This window comes from Culex quinquefasciatus, chromosome 2, assembly GCF_015732765.1.
Source record: "Culex quinquefasciatus strain JHB chromosome 2, VPISU_Cqui_1.0_pri_paternal, whole genome shotgun sequence".
Classification (NCBI taxonomy): Eukaryota; Metazoa; Arthropoda; class Insecta; order Diptera; family Culicidae; genus Culex; species Culex quinquefasciatus.
In genome coordinates this window covers 183,559,896-183,575,122 of record NC_051862.1, presented here as the reverse complement: position 1 = coordinate 183,575,122, position 15,227 = coordinate 183,559,896, and the positions used below count along the sequence as shown (strand labels likewise).

Sequence of the window (15,227 nt, the reverse complement as noted above, 5' to 3'; positions counted from 1 at the left end):
TGAGATAGATGTTTGGTGTCAAAGGGGCTTTTATGTAAAATTAGACGCTCGATTTATTGGCGTACTAAGAATTCCAAAAAAAGTACTTTTCATCGAAAAAAACACTATTTTTTTTATTCTCCCATTTTCCGTTACTCGACTGTAAAAGTTTTTAGAACATGTAATTTTAAGGGAAATTTAATGTACTTATCGAATCTACATTGACCCAGAAGGGTCATTTTTTCATTTATAACAATTTTTTTCATTTTAAAATTTCGTGTTTTTTTCTAACTTTGCAGGGTTATTTTTTAGAGTAAAATAATGTTCTACAAAGTTGAAGAGCTGACAATTGCAAAAAAATTGATAAAGAAACATCTTACATCGCGATCTTACAAAAAACAGTTTTGAAAAAGTTACTTTTTGCGTTTCTCTTTGTTTCATCGTCCGTGTCTGTCGTGGGTGACCATGAACGGCCATGATCGACGGCGACCAACTTTTCCAAAACTTTTTTTTCGTGAAATCGCGATAACTTGTGACCCCTTGTAATAATATTTCAAAAATTTTGTAATTGTCTGCTCTACAACTTTGTAGAACATTGTTACACTCTAAAAAATAACCCTGCAAAGTTAGATAAAACACGAAATTTTAAAATGAAAAGTTTTGTTCTAAATGAAAAAAATACCATTCTGGGTCAATGTAGATTCGAAAAGAACATTAAATTTCCCTTAAAATGACGTGTTCCGAAAACTTTTACAGTCGAGTAACGGAAAATGGGAGAATTTTCAAAACTTTTTTAGTGTTTTTTTGATGAAAAATACGTTTTTTTCGGAATTCTGAGTTCGCCATCAAATTAAGCGTCTAATTTTAAATAAAATTCCCTTTGACACCAAATTTCTATCTCATCACCGTTTCAGGCTGCACTTTTTTGAAAAACACCCCTTTTTACGCATGTTCAAAAATATAAGGGGTCGTACCACCCCTCCGTCACGAGATATCTATAAACGGACCTTGGAATCGTGATCAGTAACCTCTTAAGACACAGTTTTACGCAAATCGAAGAGGGGTCGGGGCAACTGCTGTGTGAGTTGGCGGAGAATTACCCCACTGAAAAATATTATTGCAACAAACTGTACTACATTGTTTATTTTATTTTATTTTTAACAAATCGACAATTTTTCTTGAATTTTTAATTTCATAGCCTATAAAAATATGTTTTTTTTTCTATAATTTCTTAGATATTTTGGGAATTATCGAAAAAAAGGTTTATTGCAAACATGATATTATTTATTTTAATGAGCTTAAAATCTAAAATTTACGCTTTAAACAATCGTTTAAATTCTCCATCATCTTGCTTGAACAGAGTCAAAGGCCTTATTTGTTTTAAATCATTAGGAAACAATTTTAGACGAATATTAAAAAAAGTTTTATTTTAGATTGCAGAAACGTCATTTTTTTTATTTTTTTAATGCCAAAATTAAATTTTCCTTTTAAAGATGAAGCCATCAAAAGGATAATTTTAGGTATTCAAATGACTGTTACTAAATTTTTTTTTTCAAATGGTTAGAAAATGTCTGGCAATGGTCAGTTAGAAATGTTAAAAACCGAGCAATTAGTTGCTATTTGAAAAATAGTTTTAATCTGCCTTCTTTTTTTACTGACGTTTTTTAGCACTTATGGGTAAGTGCGTAATTTGAAGCATATTTATATAAAAAAAAAAACAAGAAAAAACTTTTTAGTAATATATGAAACAAGTTTAAAATAGATTATTTTAGAGTACAAGTCGAGTCTTTTCCAAGTGAGCAGTTCTCTAGGATTTCGGTCATTCGATTTTTTTTGTATTTTTTAATCCGACTGAAACTTTTTTGGTGCCTTCGGTATGCCCAAAGAAGCCATTTTGCATCATTAGTTTGTCCATATAATTTTCCATACAAATTCGGCAGCTGTCCATACAAAAATGATGTATGAAAATTCAAAAATCTGTATCTTTTGAAGGAATTTTTGATCGATTTGGTGTCTTCGGCAAAGTTGTAGGTATGGATACGGACTACACTGGAAAAAATAATACACGGTAAAAAATTTGGTGATTTTTTATTTAACTTTTATCACTAAAACTTGATTTACAAAAAACACTATTTTTATTTTTTTTTTTTTGATATGTTTTAGAGGACATAAAATGCCAACTTTTCAGAAATTTCCAGGTTGTGCAAAAAATCATTGACCGAGTTATGAATTTTTTAATCAATACTGATTTTTTCAAAAAATCGAAATTTTGGTCGTAAAAATTTTTCAACTTCATTTTTCGATGTAAAATCAAATTTGCAATCAAAAAGTACTTTACTGAAATTTTGATAAAGTGCACCGGTTTCAAGTTATAGCCATATTTAAGTGACTTTTTTGAAAATAGTCGCAGTTTTTCATTTTTTAAAATTAGTGCACATGTTTGCCCAGTTTTGAAAAAAATATTTTTGAAAAGCTGAGAAAATTCTCTATATTTTGCTTATTTGGACTTTGTTGATACGACCTTTAGTTGCTGAGATATTGCAATGCAAAGGTTTAAAAACAGGAAAATTGATGTTTTCTAAGTTTCACCCAAACAACCCACCATTTTCTATCGTCAATATCTCAGCAACTAATGGTCCGATTTTCAATGATAATCTATGAAACATTTGTGACATTTTCCGATCTCTTCGAAAAAAATATTTTTGGAATTTTCAAATCAAGACTAACATTTCACAAAGGCCAAACATTCAATATTACGCCCTTTTAAAATGTTTGTCTTGATTTGAAAATTCCAAAAATATTTTTTCGAAAAGATCGGAAAATTTTACAATTGTTTCATATATTAACATTGAAAATCGGACCATTAGTTGCTGAGATATTGACGATAGAAAATGGTGGGTTGTTTGGGTGAAACTTAGAAAACATCAATTTTCCTGTTTTTAAACCTTTGCATTGCAATATCTCAGCAACTAAAGGTCGTATCAACATAGTCCGAATAAGCAAAATATAGAGAATTTTCTCAGCTTTTCAAAATATTTTTTCAAAACTGGGCAAACATGTGCACTAATTTAAAAATGAAAACTGCGACTATTTTCAAAAAGTCACTTAAATATGGCTATAACTTGAAAACGGTGCACTTTATCAAAATTTTAGTAAAGTACTTTTGATTGCAAATTTGATTTTACATCGAAAAATGAAGTTGAAAAATTTTACGACCAAAATTTCGATTTTTGAAAAATCAGTATTGATTAAAAATTCATAACTCGGTCAGTGATTTTTTGCACAACCTGGAAATTTCTGAAAAGTTGGCATTTTATGTCTTCTAAAACATATCAAAAAATAAAAAAAATTAAAAATAGTGTTTTTTTGTAAATCAAGTTTTAGTGATTAAAAGTTAAATAAAAAAATCACCAAATTTTTTTTACCGTGTATTATTTTTTTCCAGTGTAGTCCGTATCCATACCTACAACTTTGCCGAAGACACCAAATCGATCAAAAAATTCCTTCAAAAGATACAGATTTTTGAATTTTCATACATCATTTTTGTATGGACAGCTGCCGAATTTGTATGGAAAATTATATGGACAAACTAATGATGCAAAATGGCTTCTTTGGGCATACCGAAGGCACCAAAAAAGTTTCAGCCGGATTAAAAAATACAAAAATTAAAATTGAAGAAAAAAGACCGATTTCGTAGAGAATTGCTCAAGTTGGGTAAATACGACATGCGCTGAAAAACTCATGTTTTGCAAGGATTATCATAAGATAAACTTTGTTTTTTAGAAAAACTGAATTAAAAAAATAAGATTCATGAAAATAAATTTCTTATGGCATTTGTACTGTTTCAAATATAAAAAAGTTATGTTGCTTTTATAATTTTTCCAGTTAATGGACTATGAACAGTTTTATTTTTATTTTTCTAAACAATTTTGTTTATAAATTTTGTTAGTTTTTTGGCAATTTGAAGAAAAGGAATTTAAAGAATTAATTTTGTCCTGAACATGACTTGTTTTGGAAATTATTTTTCCAAAGTTTCTTGAAAGTTGTTGTCTTTTTATTTCAAATTGGGCAAGCTTACAGACTCAATCTTGCAATAATCTGATTTTGAAAATTGTCAAACTTTGTTGTAAATGCTCATGTTGACTAAACTGTAGGGAGTGAATCAAAAATTATTTCGTTAGTTCTCGTAGTTTTAAGATACAAAACTGTATGCAAGTCTATGCGCAAAAGCTCTCGATGATGTGCACCGTGAAATAAAACTATAAAAAAATAACTAAAATAATATCTATAAAAATATAAAACAATTCAAATGTTTTAATTTTTAGAGCAATCTATTTTTTTCTGTCGGAGCTTTCAAAACAGTGTTCACGTGTTTTATCGATGGTCTCTTAAAGTCTTATAGAACAAGTACTATTAGATGGAAAAAAAGTATGCTTAAAACGAAATTGCAAAAATGTCCTTTCAAGTAAAATGAATATTTTGCTATAAGGCTTATGAAAATGTTTTAGGGATTAATCGAAAAGTGAGTCGAAAAATAACTTATTCTCATTACAGCAAAAAGATTTTCTTTGACCCAAATAATTAAATAACGTTTACAAGAAAATTGTATGATAGTATGATTGAAATGTTAAGCATGGCCTGCTATTAGGTCTTTAAAATTCATTAAAATTCTATATTTTTGCCTCTTTTTATAAGTTACTTGACTATTTCTACACAAACTAAGTTAAAAAGGCATTAAAAAAATATTGCACCATCACATTTTACACCATCCCCACATTATTTTATTTACGATGAATCTTCTAACCGAAACCTTCCCTTTCAAAATCAATCACCCGATCAGCTTCGTAGTTGTTCCCGATTATCATTTTCAATTCACTTTGTCGATTCCAACTTTCTCACCCTCCTCTGCTGAGCTGCTGATTTAAGGCAGCAAGAATTGATGACGGACAATTGTGTTGGACCACCGTGATGACTCCGAGCTTCGAACCTCTCACAGGGGACGGACGACAACGTGACGAGTCACTTTGGTTGCGCCTTTTACCGAAATTGAATTGTAGATTTTATTTTCTCAAGAAGGGAATGAAAAAAAAACGTCGTCAAGGGAGGACCATCGAAAACAAAGCGAATCTTGATGGTATTAAACTTTGGCAGCCGCACCTTTCTGACTCTGCATTGAATTGTTGATTTTCTATTTTCCAGCAGAGCAATTTCTCTACGAAATCGGTCTTTTTTCTTCAATTTTAATTTTTGTATTTTTTAATCCGACTGAAACTTTTTTGGTGCCTTCGGTATGCCCAAAGAAGCCATTTTGCATCATTAGTTTGTCCATATAATTTTCCATACAAATTTGGCAGCTGTCCATACAAAAATGATGTATGAAAATTCAAAAATCTGTATCTTTTGAAGGAATTTTTTGATCGATTTGGTGTCTTCGGCAAAGTTGTAGGTATGGATACGGACTACACTGGAAAAAATAATACACGGTAAAAAAATTTGGTGATTTTTTATTTAACTTTTATCACTAAAACTTGATTTACAAAAAACACTATTTTTAATTTTTTTATTTTTGATATGTTTTAGAGGACATAAAATGCCAACTTTTCAGAAATTTCCAGGTTGTGCAAAAATCATTGACCGAGTTATGAATTTTTTAATCAATACTGATTTTTTCAAAAAATCGAAATTTTGGTCGTAAAATTTTTCAACTTCATTTTTCGATGTAAAATCAAATTTGCAATCAAAAAGTACTTTAGTGAAATTTTGATAAAGTGCACCGTTTTCAAGTTATAGCCATATTTAAGTGACTTTTTTGAAAATAGTCGCAGTTTTTCATTTTTAAAATTAGTGCACATGTTTGCCCAGTTTTGAAAAAAATATTTTTGAAAAGCTGAGAAAATTCTCTATATTTTGCTTATTCGGACTTTGTTGATACGACCTTTAGTTGCTGAGATATTGCAATGCAAAGGTTTAAAAACAGGAAAATTGATGTTTTCTAAGTTTCACCCAAACAACCCACCATTTTCTATCGTCAATATCTCAGCAACTAATGGTCCGATTTTCAATGTTAATATATGAAACAATTGTGAAATTTTCCGATCTTTTCGAAGAAAATATTTTCAAAATTTTCAAATCAAGACTAACATTTTAAAAGGGCGTAATATTGAATGTTTGGCCTTTTTGAAATGTGTAGTTGTAGTCTATATCCATACCTACAACTTTGCCGAAGACACCAAATCGATCAAAAAATTCCTTCAAAAGATACAGATTTTTGAATTTTCATACATCATTTTTGTATGGACAGCTGCCAAATTTGTATGGAAAATTATATGGACAAACTAATGATGCAAAATGGCTTCTTTGGGCATACCGAAGGCACCAAAAAAGTTTCAGTCGGATTAAAAAATACAAAAAAAATCGAATGACCGAAATCCTAGAGAACTGCTCAGCAAAAAGATTTCCCTTCGCTTTTGGTCATATTTTGGTCCGATTTTCCGATTCACCCAACTGGAAGCTTGTTTGTGGGTGTGACTGTGTGTGTGTGTGTGTGTGTGCGTGCCTTTCCAATGAAGTGTGTGAAATGTACCGAATTAGAAACATTTTTGAGCTATCTCGTTCAGGGCAGCCAGTGAGAATGTCGTCGTCGTCTTGTATATGTGAGTGTGTGTGGTTGTAAGTGGTACGGGAAAACTCCGGAAAAAGAGAGAAAATATGGGTTTCCTTTTTTGAAAGGCAAACAGAATGTCGCTTCTGGGGAGGGGAATCTAATTTGCCGTACGTGGAACTTTATGGATTGGAAAAATTATATTATTTTTATGGATTGGAACCGAGGCGGGATGTGATTTTCTTCAATTTCCCCGACCCCTCCCCATCCTCACACACACACACACACTCACATACATGGAAAAGATAAATTCCGGGAAAAAGGTATCGTTTATTGCAGTGGCAAATCGGATTCGACATTGGTAGAAGCAGACGGAGACTTCCTCTGGAACCATCAACCATTATTGTTGGGAAGAATTAATTGCGTTGTTCTTGTTTGTCATTGCCATTGGAGGGCGTGTAACGAGATGATTTATTGCGTTGAGGCTTTTTATTTATTTATGTTGACTGTTTTTGATTCCGGGAAACAAGAACAATTCGCATGTCTGATGACTTTACTTTCTATAACGAGCAATCAAAGATTAATGTCTGCATCACTCGAAAGACCGTAAAGTTTATTTTCAAGCAATACAAATCACCTTCAAATTTTATTTTTGCAATTCCGTCGTGAAACTACTTACTTTTCCTGTCATTCTTGAACGACGAAATAGCCTACTTTTCTGTACCAAAAATAACAGAATCGAATAGCAACACTTTTCAAAATAAATGCTGAAAAGTTCTACTTTTCAGCACTGAAATGGGTGCTGAAAAGTTGCACTTTTCAGCACTTGTTTTGAAAAGTAACACTTTTCAATTTTTTATTTATTTAAACGATTTATTGACAAAATACATGGAAGTTTGACTTAGAATTTCACTCAATGGGTGATTTCGGAATTGCAAAAAATGTTGTATGGAACTCGTTGCAAAACTTAATTTTTTCAGCACTCTTCGTATTTATCCAACTCGGTGAACCTCGTTGGATAAATGTACGACTCGTGCTGAAAAAATCCTCTTTTTGCAACTTGTTGCATAAACTACTATTACAGTCCTACAGAACCCACATTTTAAGCATTTTAAGAAGAAAAAATATTGAAAATTTTTAAATAACGCAGGTTATCTATGGACATCTTCTTCATGACTGAATAGATTAAAATTTTGAATCCCTATGTGTTTATCATGTCTTAGAAGTTTATTGTCTTCGAACAAATTGAATCATCACATCTTTTTGAAAAATTTTGTCCATCCACTTTTTAAAAAATATGCAGCCTTAAATTTGCCGAGAGCCTAAATATTTTAAAACGCTTTTGTTGTTTCGACATTTGGTGGACCCCAGCGATGTAAGGGTGGCTTCAAAAATTTTTTTTTTGCAAAATAAAACACTAACACGTTTTCAAAAAAAAAAATCAGAACTCTACGCTGTTTCATTTGATTTCATCACTCTTGGAAGCTGAAAGGAAATCGCATAAGTTCCGGTCGCAATTTTTCATATGCACTTGTGTTTATTTTTAAAAAGCTGTACAGTCATGCCTCGGTTTTGCAACGCATATGGGGGATGAAAAAACCGAGGCGTGCATAACTGAAGTACAGAGCTTATGAGATTTTGGCTATATGTGAGACATTGGCTATAATCGAATAAAAAATCATGCATACATATAATAATAAACCTAGTGTTTTGGAATCAGAACGATGTCAGCTATCCATTTTTATTATAGTAACAAGAAAATTTTCACAAAAATTTATATTGTTCCTGTATTTTGAAAATACATTTTTTTACTCTAAAAAAACCACAAAATATTTGTTATTGCAATATGGGTAACAAATGATCGTGTTTTTGTCATACATTTCAAATGTCATACATTTTTTTGAAAATACAGAAATTTTCACAAAACTACGTATTTTCGAAAAAAATACTCCAAATAATCACAAAATTACGTATTTTCGAAAAAAATACTCAAAATTTCAGTTTCATTTAATATGAGTAACAAATGATCGGGACTTTTTCATAAATTTCGAATGTAATAACAACATTTTTTGGAAATACTCAAAATTTTCACAAAACTGCGAATTTCCGAAAAAAATATCCAAAGCTTCAGTTTTTTTTAAATGGGTTTAAAATGATCGGGACTTTTTCAAACATTTTGAATGTTATAACAATTTTTTTTAAATACTCAAAACTTTCACAAAACTACGTTTGTTCGAAAAAATACTCTAAATTTCAGTTTTTCAAATTATGGGTATCAAATGATCGGAAATTTTTCGTACACTTAGAATGTAATAACAACCTTGAAAATACTCAAATTTTTCATAAAACTACGTATTTTTCGAAAAATACACGCAGAATTTTAGTTGGGTAACAAATGATCGAGACTTTTTCAAACATTTCGAAGTTTTTTTCAATTTTGAGCATTTGTTAGAACAAACGTTGTTTTGTATAAACTTTGAGTAGTTAAAAAAGTTATTGAAAAATTTGAGTTCTTTTTTCAAAAAAATGTGTTAAAAATTTCGAAATGTTTGAAAAAATCCCGATCGTTTGATATCCATACTGTAAAAATCTTAAATTTTGAGTGTTTGTTTTGGAAAATATGTAGTCTCGTAAAAATTTTGATTATTTTAGAAAAAATAAGCTGTATTCCAAATGCATGAAAAAATCCCATTCATTTGATACTCATAATGAAAAAAAAAATTGACTGTGCTTCAGTTAAGCATTGGTTCGTGGTTCGTGCTTAACCGAGGCAGCTGAACGAATCAAAACCGGGGCATAACTGTGAATATTCGAAGCTTTGTAAATTTAGGGGGTCTTTTTGATCGATTTGGTGTCTTTGGAAAATTTGTAGGTTATAGTTGAGCAGTTCTCTACGGAATCGGTCTTTTTTCTTTAATTTAAATTTTTGTATTTTTTAATCCGACTGAAACTTTTTTGGTGTCTTCGGTATGCCCAAAGATGCCATTTTGCATCATTAGTTTGTCCATATAATTTTCCATACAAATTTGGCAGCTGTCCATACAAAAATGATTTATGAAAATTCAAAATTCTGTATCTTTTGATGGAATTTTCTGATCCATTTGGTGTCTTCGGCAAAGTTGTAGGTATGGATATGGACTACACTGAAAAAAAAATGATACACGGTAAAAAATTTTTTGGTGATTTTTAATTTCAATTTTTGTCACTTAAACTTGATTTGCAAAAAAACACTAAACACTAAAAACTAAAAATTTTAAATCAAGACTAACATTCCAAATGGGCCAAACATTCAATATTACGCTGATTTTAAATGATAGTCTTGATTTAATTTTTTTTGAAAGTATTTTTTTTTCGAAAAGATCGGAAAATTTTACGAATGTTTCATATTTTAACATTGTAAATCGGACCTATAGTTGCTGAGATATCGACATTAGAAAATGGTGGGTTGTTTGGGTGAGACTTAGAAAACATCAATTTTCCTGTTTTTTAACCTTTGCATGGCAATATCTCAGCAACTATGGGTCGTATCAACAAAGTCCGAAATAGCAAAATATAGAGAATTTTCTCAGCTTTTCAAAAATATTTTTTTCAAAGGTGGGCAAACATGGGCACCAATTTAAAAAAATGAAAAACAGCGGCTTTTTTCAAAAAAGTTACCTAAAAATGGCTATAACTTGAAAACGGTGTACTTTATCAAAATTTCACTAGAGTACTTTTTGATTGCAAATTCCATTTTACATCAAAAAATGAAGTTGAAAAATTTTTGCGACCAATCATTCATTTTTTTGAAAAAATCTGTATTGATTCAAAAAATCATAACTCGGTCAAAGATTTTTTGCCCATTCTGGAAATTTCTGAAAAGTTGGCATTTCATGTCCTCTAAAATATATCAAAAAATAAAAAAAATAAAATAGTGTTTTTTTGCAAATCAAGTTTTAGTGACAAAAAGTGAAATTAAAAATCACCAAAAAAAATTTTACCGCGTATCATTTTTTTTTCAGTGTAGTCCATATCCATACCTACAACTTTGCCGAAGACACCAAATCGATCAAAAAATTCCTTCAAAAGATACAGATTTTTGAATTTTCATACATCATTTTTGTATGGACAGCTGCCAAATTTGTATGGAAAATTATATGGACAAACTGATGCAAAATGGCTTCTTTGAGCATACCGAAGGCACCAAAAACCAAAAAAATACAAAAAAAAAAAATCGAATGACTGAAATCTCAGAGAATTGCTCAGTTCAGGACTTTTCACAAAAAAAAGTTACGGAAATGTTTGTCCGTTTTTTGTATCTTTTACAGTACTGAGAAGATCTTCTTTTGCTCGTGAGTTTAGGATGTTGCCAAATCTTGAACAGAAAATAAAATTTTGGAAAACAATCTAAATATTTTACAAAAATAACCCCATCCACAAAAATGTTTGCAATTTTTTAAAGGTTTCCTTTTTTTTACATTGTTGCTCGGACTGCTGGTTGTTGAGTTACAAACTCTTAAAGTTTAACTTATTTGAATAAATATTTTCTTATTTTCTCCGACGCTTATAGATACTCTGGAGTGTAGTCTTAAAATGACAAATTTTATTTGTCGTAATATTTCAACAATTCCTAAAATCTCTTATCAAAATTCATGTATATTTTTTTCGAGAATGTAAGACGAAACATGCTACAATTGTACATCACACAACGTTTTCATAAACCAGTGCACCACGATTTTTGTTACTTACATTTTACTATCTTTGAAACTACGACGTGTACCCTTAAAGCCAGGTCCGCTGGTTTAGTGGTGAGCGTGGTAGCCTCTCAACCCAGTAAGGCCTGGGTTCAATCCCAAACGGACCCAGTGGCAATTTTCGAGACGAGATTTGTCTATCGGATCGGGAAGTAAAACGTCGGTCTATTAGCGTAAAAGAGGTTTTGGGTGACTCACCACACATAACCTTCGGACGCCTAGAAATGAGCAGAAACCCCCTGGGCGTTAAAGTGGATTGCTTTGCTTTTTTTACCTTTAAAGCCATAAAAATCTAAAAAAAATACTCAATTTTACATTGAACAGAGACTAAAGAATCGAAATATGGTACTCTTCAGCAAACCACTTGAGTTGTGTTTTTGTGGCTTAACATCCGACTGTTTATTCAGAAAACACATTTGAACAAGCCAACCAGAATGTCTTTTCAAACGAAAATCGATTCTTTTCTTCAGCACATGAAGCCTCCACACAACTGCAATGTTTTACTTGGGCTTTATTTTGGTTCCGGATGAATTATGTGGGTTTGCTTTTCTTCTGAGTGATGCTTGTTTTTACAATCAACCAAGGCTAACATGGCTTGTTTTCTTCGGAAGTGGTCCAATATCTTCTAAATTATTTTTTCCAACTTTAAATTGATATTAGATTCCACTGTAACTGATTCTAGTTCCACACCCAACTCAACCACTTTAAATGACAAATGGTTCCAGTCCCTTTTTCATGAACCTTCATCCCTCAGCAAATCCCGACCCGGAAAAACATACACTCATAATGTGGAAAATTGATTACCCACAGAAGGAAATTTGCCAAATTAACGTCCCTCGATGTCATCCACTCCTCTCCGCATGCTCACTGTGACAAATTCAAAGAACATCCTTCTGTGAGACTCTTTGTGTGTGTGTTTGAAACTGATGAAAAACGACGTCTGATTGTGGTTCGTTACTTTGGGATGAAATTTTCCTTCTCCTCCTTCTTTTCTTCGCTCTTTTACTGTATGTTTGGTCCATTGAACTCTATAGCTGGACTCAGTCGGACAAATCGAATTCTATCAACATCAGTGCTGATGACGCTGCCGGGCTATGACTGACCCGTGTCTGGTGCGAATTTTCTTGGGGGTTTAAAATGCAAAATGGAATCAAACAAATGATTTGTAGAATTTTTCTACATCGAGTGTAATTAATAGCAAAAAAAAAAAAATCAAACCATCCACATTAACGACCCCCGGGTCTTTTGTGGTCTCTATTGCAAGTTTCTGCTCGAACCTAGGAGTCCGAAGGCTTGAATGGTGAGAGCACCCAAACATCTTTTACTCCAAGGAACCTTCCACCCCAGTGTTTGAACTGACGACCTTTGGATTGAGTCCAACCGCCGCCAGCGATTCCACCGGAGTAGGCTTGGTTTGGTGTGTTGTTTGTACTTATGGCATGGAGACGACTCCTACACCTAGAATGCCTTAACGGCCTAACACCAACTAAGGCCGGGACCGACATTTTACTTCCTCATCCGATGAAAGGTTGCAGCAGATGGGAATCGAACCCAGAATCATCCGCTTACAAAGCGGACAGCGTAACCATTCGGCCACGCACTGCCACCACTGTCACTGTAATTAATATCAATAGATATTGTAATAACTGTTTGCTGATTGAAGAATGTAAAATGTTTGTAAGGGTAATATTTTTCGCAAAATTGTTTTTTTTTTTTTATAAAAATAAAACCAAACAACCCAATAATCTGGATTAAAATTTGTTTTGTTTGGAAATGTTAGATCGAAGCTTGTCTATCGGCTGAGTTCAATTGTAAAGGGTTACACTCGATCATGTGGCCTAAAGGTTCATTTCCAAAAGCATCAGGATTTCGTATGTTTTCGTACTCCCACCTTTGGGGAAATTATCAAACTATGGCAGGTTAATTTCCTCTTCCAGCTATAATTATCAACGCTTCCGCATTTGTGTTCAGACACAGACAAACAGGTAAAGTTTTACATCTTGAACATCATCTGTATGAAGGTCAATCTATGTGGTCTCAATCGGATTTCAGATCTTTGTTTCAAGTGTAGCAACATACTGGTTGACATTAAATTGTAATTTAATTTTAGAAACATAAAAGCGATTTTCACATCCATTTGTCTGTAAAACCTGTAAATTTCGCACACTCACCACTTCCAACGGCCGTCGATTCCAGGATGATGAACAACGTGGTGCACCATTTCGTCAGCTGCACCAAAGGTCCACTAAAGGCACCTCCACCACCCGGGGGCACCTCCAACCGCCTGCGTCTTCTCCGCCGGCCACTGCCCCAAAGAATCATCCTGCTAGTTTCGAAACGGACGGACAACGGGTTCGTCGTCGTCGGCGTCCCGCAGGATGTTTGATGATGTCGATTCCTGGCCCCTCTTCCCCCAGATGGTTCGTTTCAAAGTTCAAAGGTTGGCCCGTTTGATGTGCCGCCCACGTGAGGGGGGCCTCTTCGTAAAGCTGGCCGTCGATTCCGGAAGCCAGAAGTCGATATCGCACCGCCGGTTAACTGAACCGAAAAGTGGTCCCTAACGAGCACTGGCCGCGGTCACCACCGGCATCGTCATTGTCTCTTTTTAAATCTACACCAGGGCGCAGCAGCTATTTCGAGGGCTTATCGTCGGCTGCCATCGCCGTTGAGTTCCGGAAAGCCACGGGGACCAGGGGGCTGGAAATGAAATCAGAGAGCAAAAAATAAAAACAGTCGTTAGAAGAGGGGCTGAAGTTGATGAAATTTCTTAATAATACGGTTCATTCATTTTTTTTTTCCTCCTTTAGACGGTCATCGAGTTCCGGTCCAAGAAGCGCGCGCAGTGATGGGCTATTTCGGCTGCCCGGAATGGGAGTTTTCGTTACGTGGGCAGAAGCGACTTGATGAGTGTGACTGGGCAAATCTGTGTCGCCAGCAGACAGGCATCACAAATTCAATACATTTTCGGCTTGATGATAATTGAGTTTCGGTGTTCAATAGTGCTGCGTTGGCTTTTACGAAAAAAAACTGAGTTGATGGCAGCAGTAATGTGCGGTAAACTTGGTCGTTTTGTAGGTAATGGTAATGACTGGATGAATTTAAAACTGCTTTTGAAGTTTCGTAGAACTTTTGAATTGACTAATAAAGTATGTAATAAAAACAAAACAAAAAAAAACAATTATAAACAAATTAATGGATTCTTTTAAGGCAAAGCTATTTTTACACAATAAAACTTTTGTCTTTTTTGTGAAATTCTGTGAGTTTTTTTAAGTCAGCTTACTGTCTGTTGAATCATTATTCAATGTAAAATGCTACACAGTAAAAAAGTCGTGGTAAAATTACAGCTAAAAAGGGGCATATCTTTTATGTCAGAAAAGGGTCAAATTTTACCTCTAATAATGTGTAAATTAACATCTGGCAGACGCTAGGAAAAAACATCTATAATATCTAGCTTACTAAGCCCGCGCCCCAACCCGCACGGCCAACTGTTGTTGTTTATTTTATTAAGGTGACTTTAACCTAAAGAGGTCTTCGTCACTTCAGATGTAGCTTTACAGCAATTCCATTTGAAAAGAGCCTAAACCGAAAAAAGTTCTCCGATCGTGCTCAATTTTTTTCTGTTGGCTCCTTGACCAAAATAATCAGACCCGTATTTTTTTTTTTGTTTGGCCATCAGTGTGACCTACATCGTGCTAGGGTGGTTCAAAAAATGTCAATTTACGTCATTTTTTGCAAAAACCTCTTTTTTCGAAAAATCATATCTCCACGTCATAACATCTGATTTTAGCTGTCTTAGACGCAAAAGAAAGGTAATGAGTTTGGCTATTTGGGAAAAATAGTAAGAAGTTTCAAAGATCTAGCTTACCATTTGAAAAAGTCGCATGAAAACTTAAAATGGTGTTTTGACCGTGTCT

The 15,227-nt window shown here is 33.3% G+C and overlaps 1 protein-coding gene across 1 annotated transcript in view; it reads right to left on the bottom strand.

Annotated features, from left to right (window-relative positions):
• The window catches only part of LOC6040847, a 135,571-nt gene that overhangs the window by 42,706 nt on the left and 77,638 nt on the right, over positions 1 to 15,227 (bottom strand). The window contains exon 2 of the mRNA XM_038255515.1: positions 13,485 to 14,010. Coding sequence (XP_038111443.1) covers positions 13,485 to 13,635 — 151 coding nt within the window. The 5' untranslated portion in view covers positions 13,636 to 14,010. The remainder of the gene's footprint in view (positions 1 to 13,484; positions 14,011 to 15,227) is intronic.